Raw genomic sequence first — 25396 nt, 5'->3', positions numbered from 1 at the left:
CTTCCAAGCATAAGCAAAAGTCACTATCTATCCAGGAAAAGGGTGAATTTCCATGGTCCGGCAATTTCCATGGTCCGGCACCGGTCAGGTCCCGAGGTTGCCGGACTAGAGAGGTACAACCTGTACTGTACTATACTTACTTAATGTTTCAAAAAGTGCACCTCTGACAAATTTGCAAGTGTGAGTGTACTGAGGACATTAGTACATATTTACAATCTATTATTATTTATATGCTATGTAAACAATATAACATTATATTTCTTGAGTAATCTGTAAAATGTATATTCTCTATTGTATGACCCCCATCATAGGAATGACCTGTAATAAGTTATCTACACAGTTTTAGTAAAGATTGTGATACGATTCAATCATTTGTGAGCTCCAATGAGAAGTACACTCTAGGACTAAAATCATGGACAGCCACACGGAACCTACACTAGTGACCTCTGGCAATTAGAAATCATAAGTTAAAACTATGATATGATACATATATAAAATAAGTCTAATAAGTTTAAACTCTAATAATAATATAAATAACATAAAACACTTCTTAAGTTAAGTACCCCCATTGCTGTTAATACTTTTCCTCATTGCCAAGGGTCACTAGTGTTAGTTTCATGCAGCTGTCCATGACTTTAGTCCTAGAGTGTGCATACATGTTTTTGTTTGTTGTGAAGTTGTCAATTGTCAGTCTACAACTAGAGTTGCATTTACTTGACCTACAAAAAATTTAAAATCTCAAATACACATTGAAATATGCGAGATGTTCAAATTAACTAATTGTAATTAATCAATGAATGTGAAAAGTGCTTATGAATGTTTGACTCATTTCATTTGACAGAAACCAAAGAAGATGTAATTTCCAATTCGCTCCTTTGGTGATTGTTTAGGAAGGCCTTGAAAGCTCAGATGCTGATTAGATTACAATGATTAGAATTAAGAAATGAAATGCATGTAAACCTTTAGATATGCTATTTGCAACAGAACATGTATACTAGTCAAATTAATGACTGTAAATCACTAATATGTCTTGAAGCGAGATAGACTACCCAGAACACACTAGCGGAGCCTCAGTCAGACTGAGTGGGCTTTCAATCACATACAGGTATTGTTGAATTTCTGCCCATGTTAGTCGATTATATTGTTGAATTAGTCTATTTTGGTAATGTTTAATTAAGCAAGGAGCTCTGATAAGATAGTTACTAATGTTATGTTGTAAGAATGAATACCAGACCAGGTTGCTTTAATCAACCTGCTAAAGATTTCGTCTATGTCGGTCAGACCAGGTGTTTTCAACCATATACTGTACAGGTAATGGAGGTCAATGCTACTTGGGAGGTTGACAGAGAAAGTGATATGATGTTGGACCTCAGGTTGGAGCTATGTTGAGATCTATTAAGCTCAGGGAGAGTGGGCATATGAAACACCAAGCATTACCTTGTTCCACAGGGCTGGAGAGATTCCTCCTTATGTTATCCTGAACCATTATGTGCTACTACTGATGGGCTATAAGTACAGTAATATAAGTATTAGGTATGGTACTCAAGTAATGTGTATTTCTGCAGAGATTGCCTGTACTGTGTAGGATTGATAAGTGAACCCAGACAATGTACTGTACAGTAGAATCCCAGTTATCCTGAATCTGGGTAACCTGACCTAACCTCTCAATCCCATAGATACTGGATAACTTGGATTCTACTGTATTAAACAGTCCGGTGAGCATTTATTTAGGTGATATCACTAAGGCCCCTAGTTGCTAGTTCTAGGGACTTGATAGTGTGACCTGTAACAAGGTGCTTATATATGCTGTAAGTAATGGTATAGTATTATGATTGCTAAATTGTTAATTAAAGGTGGTTGTTTTTTAACTATAAAGTAGACCAAGTGGGTCTCTATTCTTGCAATTGTTCAATAAGTATAGAGAAGACCCAAGTGGTGATTCTTTATTTTTGTAATTGATGATGCAGTCTGTTCATAGATACTCTAACTTACTTTTGACAATAAGTAATTAATTGTTATACTGTATATGTATCACCTTTCATTCCTAAAGTATAATGTGCAAGCCAGAAAATACCCAGAATTCACTCGCATGTCTTGAACTCTTGCCAGCTACCAGATTTATTTAAGAGGACTTAATACTGAAGCAGAAGTTAATGCTTGGTATGCCTGGGTGGTGGTATCCTAGTTAAAACAAATAATAATTACTGTAAGTACAAATTCTTAGGCATGCCTAAATAAAATGGAAAATAAGAGAGAACTGGCACTAATGTATGATAGGCTGGCCAAGGACCTACATAGGCTGGCTTGAGACCCATACATTCCTGTGTAACTGTCCAAATGAGGGTGGAGAAATTTTAAGTTACATAGAATCATATTTAAAGTGATCAAATTCATGTCACTTGGTTTTAAAAAATTTTGCAGTCTTACTGATGTGAATTGTGTCTTATCAGAGTTGCTCAAAAACCTTACTAATAGCAGGAATTGGTTTAACACTACCATTTGAAAATTTTCAGTCATTAAACAGACATCTTAGTGGATATTTTCAACCCTTAACGGACTCCCTAATCTGCCCCGATATGTGCACAAATTGGACCACAAGGAACATAAAAGCATCCATTGGTGTTGGCTGCCATCCCTAACATTAACATCAATTAATGTAGGCTGTCATTTAAGGGTTAATAGGCTTGAATTATAATACAAATGCTAACTAAAGCAACATGTTATACTATTACCTGTTGTCTGTCCCTGATCAATTTAGATTCTGGGTGACTAGATTTGATCATCGATTCTGCCATTGTGCCCATCTCCTTCACAATACCACTGTATGTGTCGATTTCCAACTCCAAAGCCTGTAGGAAAAAATGTGTTAAACATGTTAAAAGTGTTAGGTGGAATACATTATACTCACTTGTCTACCATTATATTAACTCGGCTGCATTCGCATGGAAACATATGGAAGTTCAATAACCCACACTGAGAAAAAACCTAGCGGTGAAAAATGCAAACAATTAAATATGTAACTGATCATTAAAAATGCTTTGGTTAAGTGTAAAAGGATTTGTAGAAAAAATTATTTCATGTAAACTCAAGAACAACTTAGCATAAGTAATATAAATAAATGCCATTTGTATGGATTGCAAACCCTTTGAATTGTTACCATGGCAGGGTAAATATTCAAATAGAAGTGATTTTGATGTACGTAAGTTAATGCAATCACCACTAGAGACAGTCTTGTGAAATAGATTTCTTTAATCCCTCAATAAAATTGTTATCATTCCAAGAACCATCAGCATGACAACACTTATTCAATTCTGCTGATTTGCACCAAAAGTTTTTATCATGTGGATCTTGTCACTTGTTGACCAAGCCTACCAAGTTTGGTGCAAATCCCACAAACACGTTCTTAAGTTATACAGGGAATACATAGACTGACTGACAAGCCCCAAAACAATACCCTACCCTACAGTTGTAGGCAGGGTAATAACCAACACTATTTAAATGCTTAGCATCTGCTTACTTTTCAATTAAAATTTTAAACAACAATTTGGTCTCTATTCCTTCTTATTTCATGCACATCAAAAACTATCATAAACAATCTTCAATCATTTGCTAGACAGAATAATAATAATACCTGTACATCCAAAATTTTGATTATCTAAATCCCTTAATACTCAACTCACTCACACTTCACATCCTAATGAGGCATATAAGAACAACTCAATCACCTGCACTAGTGGATTGCCATACACTACATATTCATCTCATTTCCATATTCACTTTAGTTTCATTTTACTGTAATGCAGATGCTCAGGAAACCACAAGGTTCTTGAGAATCTACCCACATGACGATCTTGTTTCATCAAAAGTAAGACGATGTATAATCCAAGGTTTTGAACTGTTATGGGTCAAATGGAGAGCTATAGTGTATGTAAAAGTTAGAATATTAGAACTATTATGCGCGACTTGCATCACAAGCACTGCCAATCATTTGCATCAAACACAACCAACTTCTCCCCTCTAGTCTTCTCTCAAAATGCAGGAGTGAACACTAGAGCCTCTACTACTGTGATGAAGGCTGACACACTTCTCTTCCACAACCAGGCCCTATATCTCATTTACCTCTACATTTCACACAGGAGAGTATCACCCATCAACAGAACATTCCTTTGGTACATGCTCTTTGGTAACTCGTACACAATTCTAATTCTCAAACCAGGTGCCAAATTTTGACACAGTCTCTTTGAAAACACTGCAAATTGACAGTACTTATACAGTATTCATTTCATATAATGGAATAAAGCATGCAAGCCAATTCCACAAAAAGGGAGGATTCCACGAAATCAAATACAGTTATAACCCTGGCAAAAAAGTGGATACGTTCATGAAATCCAATTCGTCCTCAGAAACTTCGTTGTCAGAGTTATATTAAAATGGGAATGGGTTCCAGTAATTTGCTACTGTATTCTCTATTTTGCATACGGCAAAAATGAAAACAAAAATACTACAATATAAAATAGAAATGATACATGACATCATAAAATACAATAGCACACATTTTATGTACAGTAGTACCCCAATTTACGCGGTCAATTGAACCCACAGGGTACCGCGGAAAGCGAAAACCATGTAAAGTGAACAACAGAACATATGGGATTAATTCCAATAGAGACTGGCCCGACCCCCAAACTCCACTTTTTCCGACACAAAACCTACGTTGTAGTAAAAATAACATCTTAATTTTATGATGGTATGCACACACCATTAATATTTAAGAGAAATACAGTCACCAGTTAATGTCCATTCAAATAATGGACTCAACTCCCCCCCCTCTTCCCACGCTGGCCTCCCTCTCTGAGAAATGTTTGGGGGAAAACACTAGATTTTAAGGTATAGTAATAAATAATACCTTAAACTAAAGTTAGGATAATATAATTGACATTGCTGGATTCCTTGTAAGACCAGGAATATTTTGAATATAAATGTCATATATTTTGCACAAAAGATAACATTTACTCAGAGTAAACAAAATACTTACATTAGATCTAAAATTTGTATGTCTAATGCAAAATCTATGATGTTTATATTCAAAATGGTTTAACAAATTGTAAGAATTCCAGCAATGTAAATTATATTCTGGCCGGGTAATTTGAATGAATTTTATGAGCTAAAACAAATATCTTCAGTTAATAAAAAAAAAAAATATTGTTCATGACAAAATCTGTCAATCAAAGTACCCCACCTTGCCTCCCCCCCTCCTCACACTCACGCCAGCTGGGTGGGTCGGTCGGTCGGTCCCAACCCACCCCCCCACCTTCCCTCCCTACCAGATAAATGTGTGGGTGAAAACTCTAGATTTTAACGTTTAGTAATAAATAATACCTCAGACTAAAGTTAGGATAATATAATTGACATTTCTGGATTCCTTGCAGGTCAGGGAATATTTTGAATGTAAACTTCATATATTTTGCACAAAAGATAAAATATTTGCTTTGTGTAAACCAAATTATTACTTTAGATCTAAAATTTGTATGTCTAATGCAAAATCCATGATGATTATATTCAAAATGATCATCATATTGTAAGAATTCCAGCAATGTAAATTATATTCTGGCCGGGTAATTTGTATGAATTTTATGAGCTAAAACATATATCTTCAGTAAATAAACAAAGAAATATTCTTCAAGGACACTATCTGTCAATCAAAATAGTCCGCCCTAGCTGGGTCGGTCCCTCCCTCCCTACCTACCTACCAGAGAAGCGATTGGGAGAAAATAGTATATTTACATTTTTAGTAATAAATAATAACTCAAACTAAAGTTAGGATAATATAATTGACATTTCTGGATTCCTTGCAGGTCATGGAATATTTTCAATGTAAACTTCATATATTCTGCACAAAGGATAAAATATTTGCTTTGTGTAAACCAAATTATTACACAAGATCTAAAATTTGTATGTCTAATGCAAAATCCATGATGTTTATATTCAAAATGATCATCATATTGTAAGAATTCCAGCAATGTAAATTATATTCTGGCCGGGTAATTTGTATGAATTTTATGAGCTAAATAAAAAACAAAAAAAATTATACTTCACCGCGTATATGAGTAGATGCACCGCGGAAAGTGAAAGTCTGGTTCTGGCAAGGTACAGCGTAAATGAGAAATCGCGGAAAGTGAAACCGTGTAAAGCGGGGTAATACTGTACAAGAAATATCTCTGGGCAATGCCAAAAGTGAACCACACAGTTCAGCCAGACAGATGACTCCGACATGTGTGGTTGCCACACTGCCTGTGTGTATGCCGTGACGTCACATCAGGCTCTGAAGGAGGGAGCGCGGTGCTTGCTAGCTGGGTGACGACATAGCTACAGCAGCCCAATGCCTCCATACATATACATATGTTAATATTCCCAACCATCCAAATGTACACATCTTATGATTTTGCACAAACATATATACAGTATGTAAAGGAGATTATAAAAATAACTAATAAAATAGCTAATAAAAATGTCTAATTTGTGTAAAATTGGGAGACAATCTTTTGCCCTTCTCTTCACTGGATTTAACACTCACTTTAGTCTTGGTGACAATAATATACACGCACACACACTCGGGGAGGGGGAAGGAGAACAAAACAAAACTGGGAGACCACAATAATTTGTGGTGAGACCGAGCAGGAATCTGACTGATCATGGCAAAACAATGATGAGAGCCCACGTGAGTGTTATCGGAAACTGCTTTCATAGCTTAGATGGTGAAGCAAATACTGTACTAGCACAATTTTGTTACGCTAAATCAAACTTTCGCTAAAAGGAATTTTGTTATAAGAAGTGATTACTGTAATTGTTGCAACTCTACTAATACAGGTACCTGTATATCACAAAATATGAAAGCATATGTATTATTTCATCACTTCCCTCAAGATCTCACTTTTAATATCAGACCTAAACCCTTATAAGGTTCACCTCCTACTTTGTCATAACATACCTTATGCTTAGCTAGGAGTTTTCGAGCCACATCTTCATCTTTGCCATAATCTTTGGTTTGCAAAATATTCCTCTTCTCGCTCATCCATGCCTCAATCTCAGTAACCTCAAAGAAGTACTGCTGGGCCTTGTGATTAAGTTCCAATTTCCTGTTGCGCTCATCAGCTTCTGCAATCAAATCATCCCATGCCCCCTGTAGTTCTGCACAACGACTCTCAATCTGTTGTTGGGGATATGTCAACTTAAATTATATTGGATTATAGATGGATTATGTAGTTTTCTTTACATAGGAAAATTTATTTTGAAAGTAAAAAAAAAATAATTCATACACACAGAACTGCTGCCCTCCTGTAGAGCAATGTCATCCTCAGTTGAATATTTGAATTATTTATGCCTACAGTTTATCATGGCAGTCAGTTAAAACAAAAATATATAATTATAACCCAAGACAACTTATGCCTTAAGTAATAAATGCAGATCAGGATATTTAAACAGGAGTCTTCAAATAATTATTAAGATTCTCCTGGACAAACCTTGATAATCCCCTAGCGAAATAATATACAATATCTGGACTCCTGGATATACAGGACTTCAAATCTTACTTATTATATTAAATGAAAAGTTATCCATGTACCGTATCTGTATGTAGTCAGTACTCCATTTCCCTTATTAAATCCTAGTTATCATAATCATTACGGTTTAAGATTATTGTTCATGCTCAAGTTAAAAAAATCCTACTCCTAGCCCATTTTGGTTCAATTTAATTATTTTACCATTGCCTTTTCTGGGTGTCTATCTTCCAGCAGTTTCTTTCCCTTTGCCAGAGTCTTTGTGATTTGAGGCTGATGCCCCTGAATCTCAGCTTTCAGTTTGACATGTTTCTTGTTCAGGGTCTGGGCTTCATGAAGATTCTGTCCCAACACCTGAAATGAGTCATGCATCATTACTAAAATATTAAAAGTAACTATTCACATGATTGCCATATTAAGGATACACAGTATAGTGGTATTTCATATAATTTATCAACCAGTAAGTCATGAAACCTTAAATATAACATGTTTCAAGCATAACCAAATATTAATTTTCTTACAATTAAGAAAATAATAAACAATATTAACTTGACAGTAATTATACAGTCATACTTTTTTAATACATAATTTGTGCACCTCAGAATTCATCTCTCAATATATTTCTCTGTCAATTTATCCATCATACGTAAAATCAGAGTAATGAATAATATATATACAGTAGACCCTTGCCATTCGCGAGTTTGAGATTTGCGGTAAGCAGATGGTGGCTATGGTGGCTAGCTTGCAAGACTTTTCCCGCAACATAACAAGTCACCCCACGCAGCATCTCGTGTTGTACTCTCAAAACTTGAGTGTTTCTGTGTGAAATGGCCCCTAAAAGACTGCCTAGTATCAGTGCTAGTGATGCTAGTGGAGTGAAATGTAAAAGGCAGAAGTCAGTGATAACCCTGACAAAGAAAGTTGAATTATTAGATAAGTTAAAAGAGGGGACGAGTGCTGCCACGGCTGGTTGGTCGTTTGGTATAGGTATTCAACAACAGTGCACTAAGGTACCGTAGTATAAGTAGCTATTAGCAGTTTTGCCTATTTGCGCCATTCCTTGGAACCTAAGCCCTGCGAGTAACAAGGGTTTACTTTTAATGTTACACACTTTGGATGTAGCCAATGCCATGTGTTCCTTGATCCATTGCATTTCAGCATCAAGTTCGAAGTTGAATTCATGCCACCTCATTGACTCTTCAAGGGCAGCACGACGCCGGGCTGCAGGATCCTGAAATTTAATAAAAGCAAGGTTATAAAATACCCAAATAACTAAAATTGGTCATTGGTGGCTAAAATCATTCAGGAATTAGGTAGCACAAATGACCTTGTTATTTTTTCCCAATGGTCGTAAATTAATTTGTTCCTTCAGGTTTCAAAAGTAATATACCAGTTAAGTTTCAATGTGACTGGTGAAAAACTTTTTCTGTTCTAGGGAGGGTAGCCAGGTATAGTATTTGTATGTTAAGATCTCCTCCCAAGCCTTAGCATTCAGCCACTAGATGGTTACCCCATCTCCTTGGCAGAATGCTATCACACCAAATTGTTACCCAATTTGAGTGCACGTGTAAACATTCTAGCAATATACTATAGTCTTACCCCAGTGCCCAGAACAATTCCGGGGAAGTGGGATTTTTCCAGGGATGAGAAAATCGTCTCAATATACGGAAATCTCTCATTCCCAGAAGGAACCCTTGACATGGTCTTTATGCTATTTCACCATAATTCTCAAAATACTTAGGTTCATTTGGTGCCAGGTTGATAAAATACTATAGTAAAATAATCAATTTTCCCCAAAAAAGAATCCCACACTCAAACCTAGACGAGTCATTGCGTCGTATTAAATTCCTAGTCGTTTGTTTACAAAGCACAGAGGTGATCGTCCTAACTTCCTCACCAGCTGACCACAACATCTGTCTTCAGCACTTAGTAAATAGTACTGTAGTGTATTTATCAGCAGTTAGTAAATAATATTGTGGTTTATAATTCATCTGCATATTCCCTGGTTTATTCATTAATCAGTTCTATAAATGTACAAGTAGCCAAATCAAGCCATCATGCATCATTCAAAGGTAATAAATAACATTGTTAGGAAGATATATCCATATCAAATACTATACGGTACCATGTGTTATAGTTACCCTTTGTAACCTGATTTGCTGAAAGCTCTCACCTTCCAATACAGCTTATCCTTTTATTTTCAAGTCAATTTACATTTTATATATTGCATTTGTTTCCTAATACTGTATTAGATGTTACATTAATTATAATGATTCACACACCATAAGAGGCTGATCATACGAGAATATAATATTGAATTGATAAATAAATCTGGTGAAAGCAGCAATGCCCTCTCTCCCCCTCCTGCCACCCCCAGCCTGATTACATGCAGTGTCTTAGTTTTCATACTTAATAGCTTTTGCAAGACCTACAGCAAACCCCATTAAAGACAATATATACTCTACATAAAAAGTCAAGTTCAATGGATGTAAGTAGCTAGATGAGGGCAATGATATGATACATATGAAGGCTGGACTCGGAATGAGACATGTGCCGCATGACACACACATGCACAGAAAGTCAACCACATTAAGTGTCTGGACTGATGCTGGATTTTCCAGACCTTTCTAAATATTTCTAGTGAATAGAGGGGCGGTAGATATATGTCAAGTTTCTTCAGTTTCTATTTACTCTTTTACATGCACACACCATACTATGTAGATATTGTGAAAAAAAATAAAAAATACTTCCCATAATGTCAAAACAAAGGAAATAAAAAAAATTTTGTAAGCTAGTATGGGCTCTCTCAGCTGCTCAGAGATATCCCCCGTGTTGGGAAACGAATGAAAAATATTTTGACGTTCAACAGCGAGAGTATTAACCCTTAGGCCCTGGGTGACGTTCCAGAATGTCCGCCTATTTTCCCGCAATTTTTTTTTTATTATTATTATTTTTGGAAAAAAAAAATTTTTCCTTGATGATGGGGGGGGGGTTACTGCCAGCAGCACCCTTACCCAGGGCTTATGGATTAAAGAAGCAATACAGTAGCAGAACATTAAAAAATCATTATATATAAAATATTTACAACAGCAGAAGGACATCACATTAAAAACAATCTAAAAATAATCATGGGCGACACCAGTGCTGCCATCTTGCGAAGCGACATGGGGGGGAAACTTTCACTCGTTTGTACTCGGCTATTCGCTCACAACACTGATCCTTGGCAGTTAGCAGCTACTGTAATACTGTTTACACACAAACCTCTCTGTATATATAGCCATATGCTAGGATTTTACACTTGTAAAAAAGTTAAAATTTGTTTAATAAAAGTTTCTTAAAATGCACAATCATCATAACTACAACCAGTGTTATAAAATAAAAACTGATTATATGAATATAATAATAATGCTTGAGTAGAAAAAACTTATGAATAGTAATGCTTGAATAGAAAAAATTTGTGTATGTGTTCTGAGTGAGTATAAGCATTTACTGCTCAATGTTTAATTATATTAAGATGTTTCATAACCACAAAAGGGTCAAGACGTACCTGGCGCTCTTCTCGGAGCAGCCAGGTCAACTGTTAAGTTGGCCCATACCAACCCCTTCCCCTGAACCCTCCTCCCCACCGGAATATCAACAAGTTCTCGCCAGAAGTTACTATTTCATTTAGGAAAGGAATGGAACCAGTGTTAAACAGAGGTGAACAGTGGAGAACAGTGCTTAAGTCAGTGAGAACAACTCAACAGTAACAGTCGTACCCAAGTTAACCTTCTCACAGTGAGGTCCCAGGTACCCAGTGATAACGGCCCGTGATAACCAGCGATGTGTTAATCCGTCTACGATAGGAAGGCCTGGGACCAAACCTCACTCATATAACACCATCTGTGAGGGAATTACTACACCACGTGAGGACCCTCATAACACCATCTGTGAAGGAATTACTACACCACGTGAGGCCCCCTCATAACACCATCTGTGAGGGAATTACTACACCACGTCAGGTCCCTCATAACACCATCTGTGAGGGAATTACCAAACCACGTCAGGTCCCTAATAACACCATCTGTGAGGGAATTACTACACCACGTGGTCCCTCATAACACCATCTGCGAGGGAATTACTACACCACATCAGGTCCCTCATAACACCATCTGAGGGAACCACTACATCACGTGAGGTCCCTCCTAACACCATCTGGGGAGTGAGTTACTACACTACGTATTTGCTGTTCAACACGTACAATCCTACATTAATCTGTATGTTCACTGTATGTTCCTTTACCTTTCTCTAATGAAGGCTTTTGTTAAACCACCAATGTATGTAATAAGTCATTTATGTCCAATGTATATTTTCAGCCTTCGGGCTGCAGAACTTTTTCAATAAACCGTCAATTATTATTATTATTATTATTATTATTATTATTATTAAACACGATAGAGGCAGCAGCCACTGAGCAAACTCCAGCCAGTTTTTCCAATTCATTTATTGTTGAGGATGAAGTGATTTTCACTTAGTAATTCCCTTATTGGTTTCACTCTCAATATAAAAGACAAAATTTCCCAACGTTGCCTTTACTTATGTCATGCAATATACTGTTGTATTTTCAACACCATATTCCTCTCAAAGGAAAAGAACAGACACCCTTATCAATATTTCCACTTTCTGCAATACTGTAAGCATAACGTGCTTCATTTTTTGCAGCACTATCTCTTCGTTGCTTAAGAGATGCCAATAAAAAAAATTATTTCTTATATCAAAATGAATATGAATATGAACACGTGTTTTAAGTGACAGCGCGTGACCCAGGCTGACCCAGAAAAACGAGTGAGTGGTACTTGGCGTGATTTTAGCGAGTCACACATGGTGGGACTTGTAGAAAAAAAATTAGAACAGTAGAATCATGCTGAAGAAAAATTTTACTCTCATTCACTCTGATTCTTTAAGCCAGGAAGTGTCAAGTCATCAATGCAATACACAGGACAACATTAAGAATTTACCAAGCAAAATATGGAGCTTTACTGCTGGAACTCTTCACATTTCAAAATATGGATAGTTGTGAAATATCTGCAAACACATTAACAAGCACAATGGTGAGGTAGCACTAAGAAAAATGGCTAAAAAAAAATTGCATCATAAAGAAAACTGACTAAAATAGATTTAAAAGCAATAATGAAAATTAACTCACCTTCAGTTTTTTAAATCTATTCTTTGCAGACAAGCATGATGCTTTGATATTGTCAGCATCAAAGTGATTTTCTTGTACCATTTGGTCACCAGCAGCACACATTTCACTGATCTTTCTTTCCATGGTATGCATATCATTCTCTACATTCTGCTGTTTATTCGTGAGGTCCTTACAAGAACGAAGGTCCGACCCAACATCCTTGTTCTTTAGAGCAGATTCAAGGGCATCTAAGTTCTTCTCAGTCTCTTCCAAATTTTTATTATACACATGCTGGTTGTTGGCTTGATGAAGCTTCATCCCTTTATCCTCTGTCTTTAAGCAAAGATCTTTCCACTTCTTATTTAGGTCATCTACAGTCTTTTTAATATCGTCAGATTGATAATGTTTCATGCTTATTAAATCTTGACCGGTCTTGTTGAGACGCCGTAACTGGCCTTCATTAGCATGAAGTTCCCTTTCAAAGGCTTCATGTTTTTGCATTTTCCTCTCCAGATTACTGAGATCTCTGTAAGATTCATCATCTGCCAACTTCTTTTTATCTGCCATCCATTTTTCAAAATCATCTGCATCTGCTTTAAACTGCTGATAAGCCGTGGAGCCATTAAGATGTTCTCGTCTAGCTTGAGCTCGCATCTTAACAGCCGCTCGTCGATCACGTACCTGAAAGATTTATAACAAAATTAATGAATAAAAAATTGATTATGAAAAGAAATAAAATACTCTATATTTCTTGTCTTAAATTATGGATCTTGTAATAATTATATTAAATATGAAATGAACTTCTACAATATATTAAATGATTGTAAATAACAGTACCAGGATAAGAGACAGAATGTCAACTTTTGTTACCGATACAAGTGTATACTGTAATGTCCATTGGGAAAAAAGGACAAAAAAATTATAAAACAGAGCTCTAAGAATTAGAAATGTTTAATATATTGGCACAGCAACTCAATTGGTTGTCATCAATATTAGAGGAATTATTTCAGTATAATATGAATCCTTTCTTCATAACTTCCAGGCACAAATAATTAGATAATGAAACATGATCTATAACCTGAACCAATGCAATAAACTTAAACACCAATAATATTTTACAATAAGGAGAAATGTGGGATGGCTTGCAATTTTCACTCCTTTGTCTTTATTTACTTAATACGGAGTTGGCATAAACAAGAGCAACTCCACACTCATTTTCCTATTAAAAATTATTTAATGGTATGCTCTCCACTCATTCAACAACACTGCTGCTTTTTGGATGCTCATCTCCCTTACTTTTAATGCATCCTTCACCACATCCTTCCATCTCCACTTTTGGTCAGAATTATGCTCTACTTTTCAACCATAACTCCCTATTATTTCAATATACTGTATACATATCCCCAGAGCATGCCAAAATTTCATCCACTTTCCACATCTTCCTTATTTCTGTACTCTCGATTCTTTTCATCCTTTTTACCCTATATGTTCCTATTAGGCACACTATTCTATCACACCTCTACTATTCATTTCCTTGCATACCAAGTCCATACATAAAGACTGAAACCCATAGGTTCATCAAAACATCTCCTGTATCTCCACTCCTTGACAATACATACATGTGTGTGTGTGTGTGTGTGTGTGTGTGTGTGTGTAAAAATCACACTAGACTAAATTCCAGTTATATTTTAGCAGGTGTCTGTGTGCAACCAGCCATGCATTGAGAAAGAAAAAAGAAAGAGATGGTTAGTCATACCTGATCTCTACGTTCATTAATATACTTAGCATCATAATGCTCGGCAGCAATCAGCTTATCCGCCATTTCACTGAATGTTCTTAGTCTTTCATCCTGTGCCATCAATGTATTCTCAAAATCATCATGACGTTTCATCAGGGCTTCCACATCATCCAGGGTGCACTGTTTAAATGAAAATATGTAAAAAAGATAAATACTTTGAAATCTAATATATAAATAAAAATACTAACTTATTCAAATTTCTAAATGTTTCTTATAATATTGCTTAAATATCAATAAATTTTACTCATAAGCAATATTACCTTCAAACAAATATTACTACACTTTGTATTGTATTTGATATGAAAGCAACAAGAATACAACACTAACCCCAAGGTCCTTATAGTCAAGGAAAGTTTCATGAGAACTTGTCGCTGCATCTATTTGGTCAGCTTCTCTGTTAAAGAGTTGCAGGTCCATACACTGTCTCAACCAGTCCCCTTTCTCCTGCCAGCCACGATGTATAGCTCGCTGTTCTTCTCCTAATAGTGCCATCTGTTCACAAGAGATTATGTAAAATTCAAAATATGCAACAACCTCTTTAAATAAATATCTTCACCAGTAAGCTTTTCTATCATTATGTGATACAATTGCCTTTTTAAAAAATGTTTACCCAATGATTGTCTATTTCTAAAATCCTCATTTTTGCTAAATCAAGCTTTTTCTTTATACACATTTACCTGCACATTCTCAAGGATGCTACTTTAAATATACTAGATTCATATCAATATCAATTCATATTTTACTGCAAGCAATAATAAACTCAATTAACTCATTAGGTTATTACATTTGGCAGATCACCACAAGTAACAACAAAAAACAATGAAGGTGGAAGAGTGCAGTAAGGTAGGGTTTGGCACGGTCGTATTAAATCCCTTACAAGTAATACTTGTACAATATCTAATGTACCTTTTCTTGCACTTCACTAAAGTCTGGATTCCTCTTGACAAGTTTTTCTCCTAACTGACTGAGCTCACTGAATTCATCCTGGTGAGCCCTGATATCATCTCCAAGATCTTGGTGACTCTTGAGGAGATGCTCTGCGGTGGTGACATCACGAGCAGGCTCGTCAGAATTCAGAGCATTTTTGACATCACCAACCCAGTTTAGAAGACTCTGAAAAAGGAAGAAAAAGATATCAGACTAAGCATATTTAAACTACATCAATGAGTAGCATCAGCATCTAAACTGACAGCAAATAAATGAGCCTTTACAAGTTAAATACCCGGTACGTATATTGGTACGATATGTATTTTCTTTCTAATGAAGAGTGATGTGTGCTATATTTATAAGGAAATTCTGCTTAATAGGTAAACAATAAGCACACAAAAAACTCATTCCCATTGATTATCATTATTATTGATTTTTTTTTTTACCAGTATATCTTAACATATTTACCATATTGAATAAAAATACAGTAATACCCCGCTTTACGCGGTTCTGGTTTACGTGTTTCTACATTTACGGGGTACCCCGCCAGAACCGGAATTGCCGCTTCACGCGGTGCATCTACTCCTGTACATAGAGAGTGGCTGGCGGTCTTCTCGCGCCACGCCATTTTTGGATTCAAACCTTCCGCCATCTCTCCTGCCATGTTGGGTAAGCGGCGCGAGTAGGTTGCGCAGTGTATGTTTTTGTTGCGTTATCGGTGACGTCATATGACGTATAGGACTGTGATTGGGCCACGCTTCCTTACCTCCCTCCCCGCTAGCTGTGATTGGTTTAATCTATTATGACGTGCCCTGCCACGGGAGGGATGAAGCCCCTTGATCTACCAGCGTCAGTTACACCCCTTCCAGCCACACCGTGTATATCGGTATCTATTGTTCGATAAGAATGGCTGCCATCGGACCACCACCACCACCACCACCACATAAAAACCTTGCATTACCTGGACCCAGCCGCCCTAAGCCAAAGAAGATACGATGTGCCCTAAGCCACGAGGTGAAGTACAAGATCATCCAAGAGTTGGAGAAAGGAACAAGACAGGTTGATTTGGAGCGCCAGCAAAGTGTGAACGAATCTACGATCCAGATGATAAAGAAGGATGCAGCCAAGATAAAAGAACACCTGAACAACACAAAGTCTGCAGGTGCTTCAATGATCAAGTATAGCCACAACAAGGTGCTTCTCAAGACGGAGAATTTACTTATGAGCTACTTGATTCGTCAGGCAAGACGGAACATGGCGGTCGACACGCGCTCAGTTCAGGAGTACGCACGTGAACTGTACGCAGCAGTGTCACGTAAGATGGGAATTGCAGAGTCCAAACCCTTCAATGCTTCCTCTGGGTGGTTGCACAGGTTTAAGAGGAGGAACAAGATCACCAACAATAACACTGGTGGTGAAGAAGCGAGTGCTGACCGTGTTGCGGCTAGGGATTTTCCTTCGTTCTTACGTGAGATTATGGAGGAAAGACAGTACACCGACGACCAGGTGTTCAACATGGACGAATCCGGTCTGTTTAAGAAAAAGCTACCTTCCAAGACCTTTGTTGTCAAGTCTGCCAGCAAGTGTCGGGGCCGGAAGTTGCAGAAGGAGCGCATCACCGCCCTCTTTACCACCAATGCCTCCGGTTCCTGTAAACTCAAGTTATCGGTGATCCACACAGCCCACAAGCCACACGCCTACAAGAACATGGACATGACCAAGCTAAATGTCCACTGGCTGACCGCACATAAGGCGTGGATGTTCTCTACTCTGTCCCTTTCCTGGTTTGATGACTGTTTCGTTCCCGACGTGAAGAAATTCTGTGAGCAACAGAATGTTCCATTCACGATTTTGTTGCTGCTTGACAACGCACCAGGACACTCGCCCCTACTGTTAGACCGTCACCCCAACGTAAAAGTGGTCTTCCTTCCTCTCAACGGAACATCATTAATCCAACCCATGGACCAAGAATTAATCTGCAATGTGAAAGCTGCATTCTCTGCAAAGAAGTTTAATCTCCTGAACAACTATACCAGCACCAAGGATGAGTTGCGTAACCTGGGTGACTTCTTGGTGGAGGCATGGGATCAGCTGTCTGTAGCAACGGTTCGTCACGCATGGAGACATGTGTTGCAAGGTATCCCAGGTGGGAGGCAGTCAACCTGTGACTGGTGTGGTTCAGACTGTTGCAGTAGCAGTGGACCTTGCCAAAGAAGCTGCGCAGTGTTACTGCTGCAGACTTCTCCGAGACCACCAACGACGACATTATGGAGGTGATAAGGGATCCTGATGTGACTGACGACGCGATGTTAGAAGACGATCACGTCAGTGAAGAGACAGGCAGTGCATCATCCAGAGAAGAACACAAGTTATCGCATCGTAATGTAAGGGGTGCCATCGAGTGTGTAGAGAAACTGAAGCTCCTCCTTTCCGACGACCCTGATGATAACCGATATGAAGTCTTCACTACCCAGCTGTTGCAGACTATGGAGCCCTACATCAAGGTGTATCCCGACAACATCAACACTAGCCGTCAACAAAGCATTACCGAGTTCTTCGCCAGTAACCCACCACAGCCAACCCAAGCCAGTGATAGTGACAGAGACAGAGACAGTGATGGTGACTGAGGGATTTGTCAGGGAGGCCCTGACAAGTGTGGATGACAGTGATGGTGACTCACCTGAGGGCCAGTAGCCTGCCCTCTGCCTCGGAAACAGCCTCCATTCCCGTACGCCGACCCATCTCTTCTACTAACGTAAGTGTTAAACCTAACCTTGATTTTTCCAAACATAACCTAACCTTACGTAAGTGGTAAACGTTAATTTTTCTAACCTAACCTAACCTTAGGTTAGTGTTAAACCTTGATTTTTTTTTAAAACATAACCTAACCTTTATTTTTTCTAACCTAACCTAACCTACCATGACGTAAGTGTTAAACCTTGATTTTTCTTTTACCTGGTACAGTATATTATTCTCTTATTGATATTTCTCTTCTATATTATGTGTGTGTGCATACCATCATAAAGCTAAGATGTTATTTTTACTAAAACGTACGTATTGTGTCGGGAAAAAGTGGAGTTTGGGGGTCGACCCAGTCTGTATTTCAATTAATCTCATATGTTGTTGTTCAATTTATGTGTTTCCCACTTTACGCGGGCCTCCGTGGGTTCAATTGACCGCGTAAAGCGGGGTTATACTGTATATAATATTTTAATTAAAACCAATAGTTTCAGGGTAACATTTTCTAACCTAGGTAGGATCTGTTGGAACCTAACCCATGGTTTGTGTGGTATTTACAATAATTGTTTTATAGAATAAATTAAATCAAAAGTAAAAATAATGTACAGCATCACTAAGTTTATAAGTGCCTTGTAAGTTCAAATTAAGTTATATCATTATGAAAATATACTAGAATTTATTCTTAAGCAAAACAATTAAATACTAATACCTGTATTACAATGTAGAGTCAAACAAACATTGTCTCCACAATGCAAATTTACAATTTGTCACCTATGTTCACAGAGGAGACAATTTAAATATTTGTCAACTCAAATTTCAAAAATCTGAGAAAAAGAATCTTACCTTAGCAGAGTTGAGGAAAATTTGCTGGCCAACAGCTTCCTCAAGACGGTTTCGCCTTTCTACAGCTTTACCCTTCAACTGCCCCCAATACTGCTGTACTTCTTCTTGCCTCTCCTCTACAGCATGTTTCTCACGTGGATACGAAGCTTTTACCGAATCAGCAAGCAGGTTAACACGCCGTACCTGTGGCAAAAGATCAATAAAATAAATAAAAGCAAGATAATTTTCCCTTTTACATGGTGTATTTTATGTATTGTATGTATAATCATAATACACAATTGCATACAAACACTAGTGTACCGTATAGACACGCATATCTTTGTGCCAACATATGTACTGTATAGACGTGTGGATACAGTGAACCCTCGAAGATCCGGACTAAAAGGGGGGACCACCTATCCGGAAAAGCTGATTGTCCGGATTTTCCAATGATTAATAAATGATATAAGAAACACCAAAAATAAAGTACTTATGTCGTAATAAACAAATTACCGTACAGTATATAAACCATGCATTTACCTATAATAACATAATAAGAAACATTGTATCATAACTAGAGTGAATTAAATTATATTCCCACAAACAACAATAGTCAACTCTATGCTTCCCACCTCCTCAGGCACGTGTGTCCAAGCAACTGACGGGTCAAGCAGCGCCCACAGGCCTAAATTGTTCTTTGCTCTGGTTTGGGATTGTTTCTCAGGGAAACTTCTAGGAGGCTTCTTAGCCCAGAACCCCCAAATTTTTTATCCGGATTTCCCGGGTCTGGATCTTTGAGGGTTTACTGTAGTAAGAGTTTTTAATACCAAATTTTTAGGGAAAAAGTATTTGGGTTTGGAGTTGACTTAGATGTGAGTAATACTTTCAAGGGGGTTTAAATCCATATGTCTTGGGACAAAACTGTCATACTGTATTACAATAATACCTCAGTTTACACGGGTTTCGTTTAAGCGTTTTGTCATTTACGCGGTACCCTGCCAGAACCGGAATGCCCAATTTACACGGTGCATCTACTCATATACGCGGAGAGCGGCAATGCCGCGCCACCATTTTTTTATTCAAACTTTGATTTTTTCTAACTTGACCTAACATTACAAAAGTGTTAAACCTTGATTTTTTTCTAACCTAACCTAACCTGACGTAAGTGTTAAACCTTGATTTTTCTTTAACGTGGTACAGTATATTATTCTCTTATTGACATTTCTCTTCTATATTATGTGTGTGTGCATTCCATCATAAAGTTAAGATACTATTTTTACTACAACATAGGTATTGTGTCTGAAAAAGTGGAGTTTGGGGGTCGGCCCAGTCTCTATTTCAATTAATCCCATATGTTCTGTTATTCCATTTAAGCGTTTCTCGTTTTACGCGCTACTCCTCGGGTTCAATTGACCGCGTAAATCGGGGTATTACTGTACAATATGAAAAATACTAATTACCATAGCTTATAAATCTTTTTCAATACATGTAAGTTGACATCTTGTTCCAGCAGTAATATCATCATCTTGTGCAATTTGGGAGTTAATTTTAGTCAAATTAATCCAAAGAATAGAGAAGGTAACTTATACCAGATGCTGCATAGTGTCACATGAAATCCTAAAATGTAATGCCATCATGTTTCAGTGCTGGTTGATGGTTCCAATACGGAATTTTGAAAGCTTGACAGTTCTTTGTCAGTAAATTTTAGACTCTGCTTTGCTGCTCTCTTGAAAAGAATAGTCTATGAGGTAGCAAATGTTTTGTGAAATAGATAGCAAAAGAGGACAGGTACATTATTTTTTATTCTCTATACTCTAATAAACTTTGTTTAGCGATCTATTTTACTGAACATTAGCCACCACATACACTATTTTTTTTAAGAAACTAGAAAGAAAAGTACATTACTAATTTTGTTACATAAGAAAAACGATGTTCAAGTGAGTTTGTGTGAATGTGAAAGCAAAATTTTACAGTCTACTGGTAATCAGGATATGTTTGCAAAAAGCTGGGGGCCAATTTATTGACAAGATGACTAATACACATGCATATATGGTAAGTATAAATGTAGACAAGCAGTTGTGGTGTAGATGAAGATAATCTTCTTCTCTTCAATTTTTAATTTCTTTTTACTCTTATTTCATTCATCATACACAAAAAAATAAGTAAATCAGTTGGCCATGCAAAACTTTCTTTTTAAATGAGGGTTATTTCCCAATTAGTACGGTATATTTGGAACATATAAACTGAACTTTCCAGAATTTAGGTAAATAACAAAAATAAATAATAAGATAAATACCTTCTCCTCCACTGGCGCCAATTCTCTCTCTAGCTGATCATGTTTACGTTGGAGAGACTGAACAGTTTTTAAATCTCTGCCCAGTTCATCCGTATCCAACTTTTCCATCTTCTCCACCATCCAGTCCCTCGTTTCATCACAAGTGCGATGGAACAATTCCACGCTAGATGCTCCCTCCAAGCTACGTTCTTTTTGTTGCTTCAGGCGATTAATGTGAGCCCACTGGTCATGAATTTGTTTTTGTCGTACTTTGATTTTTTCCAGTTGACTGTGACCCGTGGCCTCAAAGTCCTTAACCATTTTATCAATAACCTCAATCCTCCTACTTGCTGCTGACAAGTCTGTGAGGAATTTTTCAAACTTTTGCTTTGCTGTTTCGACATCGTCATCCTTCTCATCCTTTTTCAGAAGTTTCTCTTTTTCTCTCATCCAAGTTTCAAAACCGTGGCACTCGCTCAGGAAGGAGAAGAGCGTAATGGATTCTTCCAAGTACAAGTGGCGCTTCTGGGCAAGCTCACGCAAGTCACCATAGGATGAATTAATGGCCTGCAAACGTTTTTCAACGGTCTCTGGTTCGTCAAATCCTCGTTTATTTCGAGCTGCATATGAAAAGATAACATATTACAAAAAGAACAGACCAAAATGTTATGTGAATAGTTTGTGCTGTTTAAATTCATTGTTACTTTTCCTTCCTTACAGCATCAAACAAATTTTATCAAGAAAAAGTTACAAATAATTATCAATTATTTAGACTAATAAACCCACAAAGTTCACACTCAATGTATCTATACACACAACCCTGCAATACTTATATTCCCTAACTATTTAACAAAAAAGTTAATATCAAAACATCTTGTTTTCAATATTCTCGAATGTGAAATGATTATTTTATCTTCTGGCAACAAGATATTTAGATATCACCGTAATCATTTTGTCAAGCAATAGGACAAGAAAGTCTTCAAGGTGGGATGGAGTTTCAAAAATATTTATTAAGAAATTGGAACAAAATAAGGCAGGGGGATTGGATTTCTGTAGGTAATGGATTCATTCATTCACTCCTGCAGTAAAACAAATTAGCTGTCACTTTTAGTCTCAGAGGAGGATAAACTTGTTAAATTAAAAAGTGATCCAACTTTGAAAGAATTATTTAATAGACTGCTTTTAGATACTTTCTGAATTGAAGTGAGGACAGAATATAAACAACTTATGAAATAGTTATTTAGAGATTGATATTATTTTTGGCATACCGCAGGTGTTTATGAACAAGCAATCTCAGGTACTGTACTACTTCAACATTACCTTAAGAATTGACATGCATGCCACTGAAATGCAACCACAGGCTTCTTACTTGTGACTCATTATGATTTTTACAATTTAGCAGTAAAGCTTATCCTCAGTCAAATCATTGGAATTTTTAGTATCTTTAAAAAATTCCCTATAATGGTTACTACACAGTATTACTAAAATGCATACAAACTAAAAAAATTACACTCCTTGGGAAAAATTTAGTTTTGTTTCTATCATGGTGGGACCTGGGTTTGACAAATTGGTTGGTGAATTTCAATTTAATTTCCTTTTCTGTTTGCAAGTCCTACAATAGAATTTTGCTTCCACAATAAGGCCTGTCTAGCTCTTCCTTACTTACCTTTTTCTCTCTTATTTTCAAACTTATCCTTTCCCCAAACCCAAGACATGATAATTACACGTCTCTCTCATAATATTCAGTAGCTGCCCAAAATATTCTCTACTTCTGACATTTACTTCCACTGTTTTCCACAACTGTCATTTCTAATTGTTTTCCTTGCTTTTTCACCCTAATTCCTTACAAAACAGCTTTTATGTATATAGAAGCAATATGCATTCATGAAATATGAACTTACGAGGTGCCTTGGGCTTCCTCCTCTTGACTGTCTCGGTTTTCTTCACCATCCTGGTCTTTGGCACCATTCGTTTTTCTGGAACCTTAACTTCCTTCTTCACACGAACATTAATTTTCTTTGGTTCACTTTCCCTAACATAATTGGCCGGAACAAAACCTTCATCTCCATTAGCTTTACGAACATTCCACCAATCATTGTTGGTTTTGCTGAGCAGGAACATTGTCTGCAAATATTATAGATAATTATAGCATTAATATTATTGGTAATGAATGAAAAATCACAACATTCATTGTCTTTATGATTATAAAATTTTAAACAATTTCATTTAATACACAAAAAAAATCTTACCTCCCCCTTCCCCATCTGCATGCCCTGACCCTGGAATGGGTATCTGGCTATGACAGTAGGATATTCTCGTTGTTCAGTTACACTGACCTCTTCGACTTTTTCCATAGTCTCCTCGACCATTACCTCCTGTGGGACCATTTTCACTTCATCCACCCACTCATATTCCTCCTCTTCTGATACACTCTGTTGCTGTGATGTTAACTACAGAGACAAGAAGTGTTATGACCAATTATCATTTATAACAAGGTTAAAATCTTTTATTTATTTATCATGTAATTAAATGCTAAAATCCTTTGCACCATTTCTCACAAATTGTAAGTTGGTGACCACCAGGCATTAAAAGTTAGTTCAGCCTAAGGCACTGACAAGGCTGGTGACCAGCTCAGCTGAATGGCACCCCATCAAACCCTGTCTAGCCATGGGATTCAACCTATGTCTCAAGGGTTGGAATTTCAGATCACATAACTGAAGAATTAATAATTTACACATTTACAAGGCAACTTTAATTAGCACCTAAGACAACAAAATAGGTAATGTGGTCAATGTACCAGTTTTTTGCAAATGTATAAAATGTACTGTAGTTACATTCCCTCAGTGACTTAATAGTTAACCAATTCTTATTCTTAGGTAAATCTTACAAAATAAACAATAACTGATGCATACTAATATAATGTAGCAATAAATGTGAAAGAAACCATTCACAAATGATCAATAACAATTAAAGCTGCTTTTGTAATACCTTAACAGAAATACACATTTCAACCTACATTTAGGGCAGATATTCCTGATTTGATGAGTTTTTGTCCCTGGTTATTAACTGCCATTATGTCTCCCTCATAGGCCTTGATTTCTCCTTCCAGTCGAGCATGAAGCTGCAGGAGGGCTAAGCCACTTGGTTCATCCTCACCATAGTCCTTTGACTGGCACAGAGGTAGCTTTTCCTTGATCCAAGACTCTGCTTCATTGGCATCAGCATTAAACTAGAAATAACAATAATAATAATAATAATAATAATAAAATATATATATATATATATATATATATATATATATATATATATATATATATATATATATATATATATATATATATATATATATATATATATATATATATATATATATATACACATTTATATATATATATATATATATATATATATATATATATTATATATACACACACACACACAAGGGGTATGCTATTTGAATGGATTCTACTAATATTCCTATAATGAGCGGTTTTACCTATAAAATTGAGAATGCTATAACGAAACTAAACTCCTACAATCATTAATTTTTTTTTACTAATTTATTGTTATTACAAGTATTAATGATATTCTTTTATTTCAGGGTTTAGATGCATATTTAAGCACTTTTTACAATTTTTCAATTTTATATTATATTTTCAGTGTTAAGTGGTTGTATTTGGGCCTGGGAACGGATTAATCCTATAACTAGCTAATGCTATAACGCAAGGTTCTAGAACCAATTATATTACGTTAATGACCTAACCCTTAATATATATGCATGCAGTATATATATATATATATATATATATATATATATATATATATATATATATATTTATATATATATATATATTTATATATATATATATATTATATATATATATACTCTCTCTCTCTCTCTCTATATATGTATACATGCTCTCTTTAAGTCTATAACCCCGTATATAGAGTGGGCCGATTTTATGACCAAGAAATGCGTTAATTTATCAATATTCCTCGTTTATAAGTCGACCCAAAGTTTTTTGGGGTAATGGAACAACAAAACCTTCAGAAAAACTCATTCTCTGCAGCTTGTTTACCATTTATTATTACGACACTTTACACTGAAAGCATAG

The 25396-nt window shown here is 36.5% G+C and overlaps 1 protein-coding gene across 1 annotated transcript in view; it reads right to left on the bottom strand.

The window, feature by feature from the left end:
- The window catches only part of LOC121880074 (spectrin beta chain, non-erythrocytic 1-like), a gene marked incomplete in the record, with an annotated part of 309746 nt that overhangs the window by 202497 nt on the left and 81853 nt on the right, over nt 1-25396 (bottom strand). Inside the window, 13 exon segments of the mRNA XM_042387083.1 lie at nt 2733-2849; nt 6989-7207; nt 7761-7910; nt 8668-8787; nt 12742-13401; nt 14477-14638; nt 14846-15010; nt 15425-15631; nt 19028-19210; nt 21303-21901; nt 23183-23405; nt 23531-23731; nt 24298-24510. Coding sequence (XP_042243017.1) covers nt 2733-2849; nt 6989-7207; nt 7761-7910; nt 8668-8787; nt 12742-13401; nt 14477-14638; nt 14846-15010; nt 15425-15631; nt 19028-19210; nt 21303-21901; nt 23183-23405; nt 23531-23731; nt 24298-24510 — 3219 coding nt within the window.

The sequence above is a fragment of the Homarus americanus genome, unplaced genomic scaffold (genome assembly GCF_018991925.1).
Source record: "Homarus americanus isolate GMGI-L3 unplaced genomic scaffold, GMGI_Hamer_2.0 scaffold30108, whole genome shotgun sequence".
In the NCBI taxonomy this organism is placed as follows: Eukaryota; Metazoa; Arthropoda; class Malacostraca; order Decapoda; family Nephropidae; genus Homarus; species Homarus americanus.
This window is presented reverse-complemented; position numbering and strand designations above follow the sequence as displayed.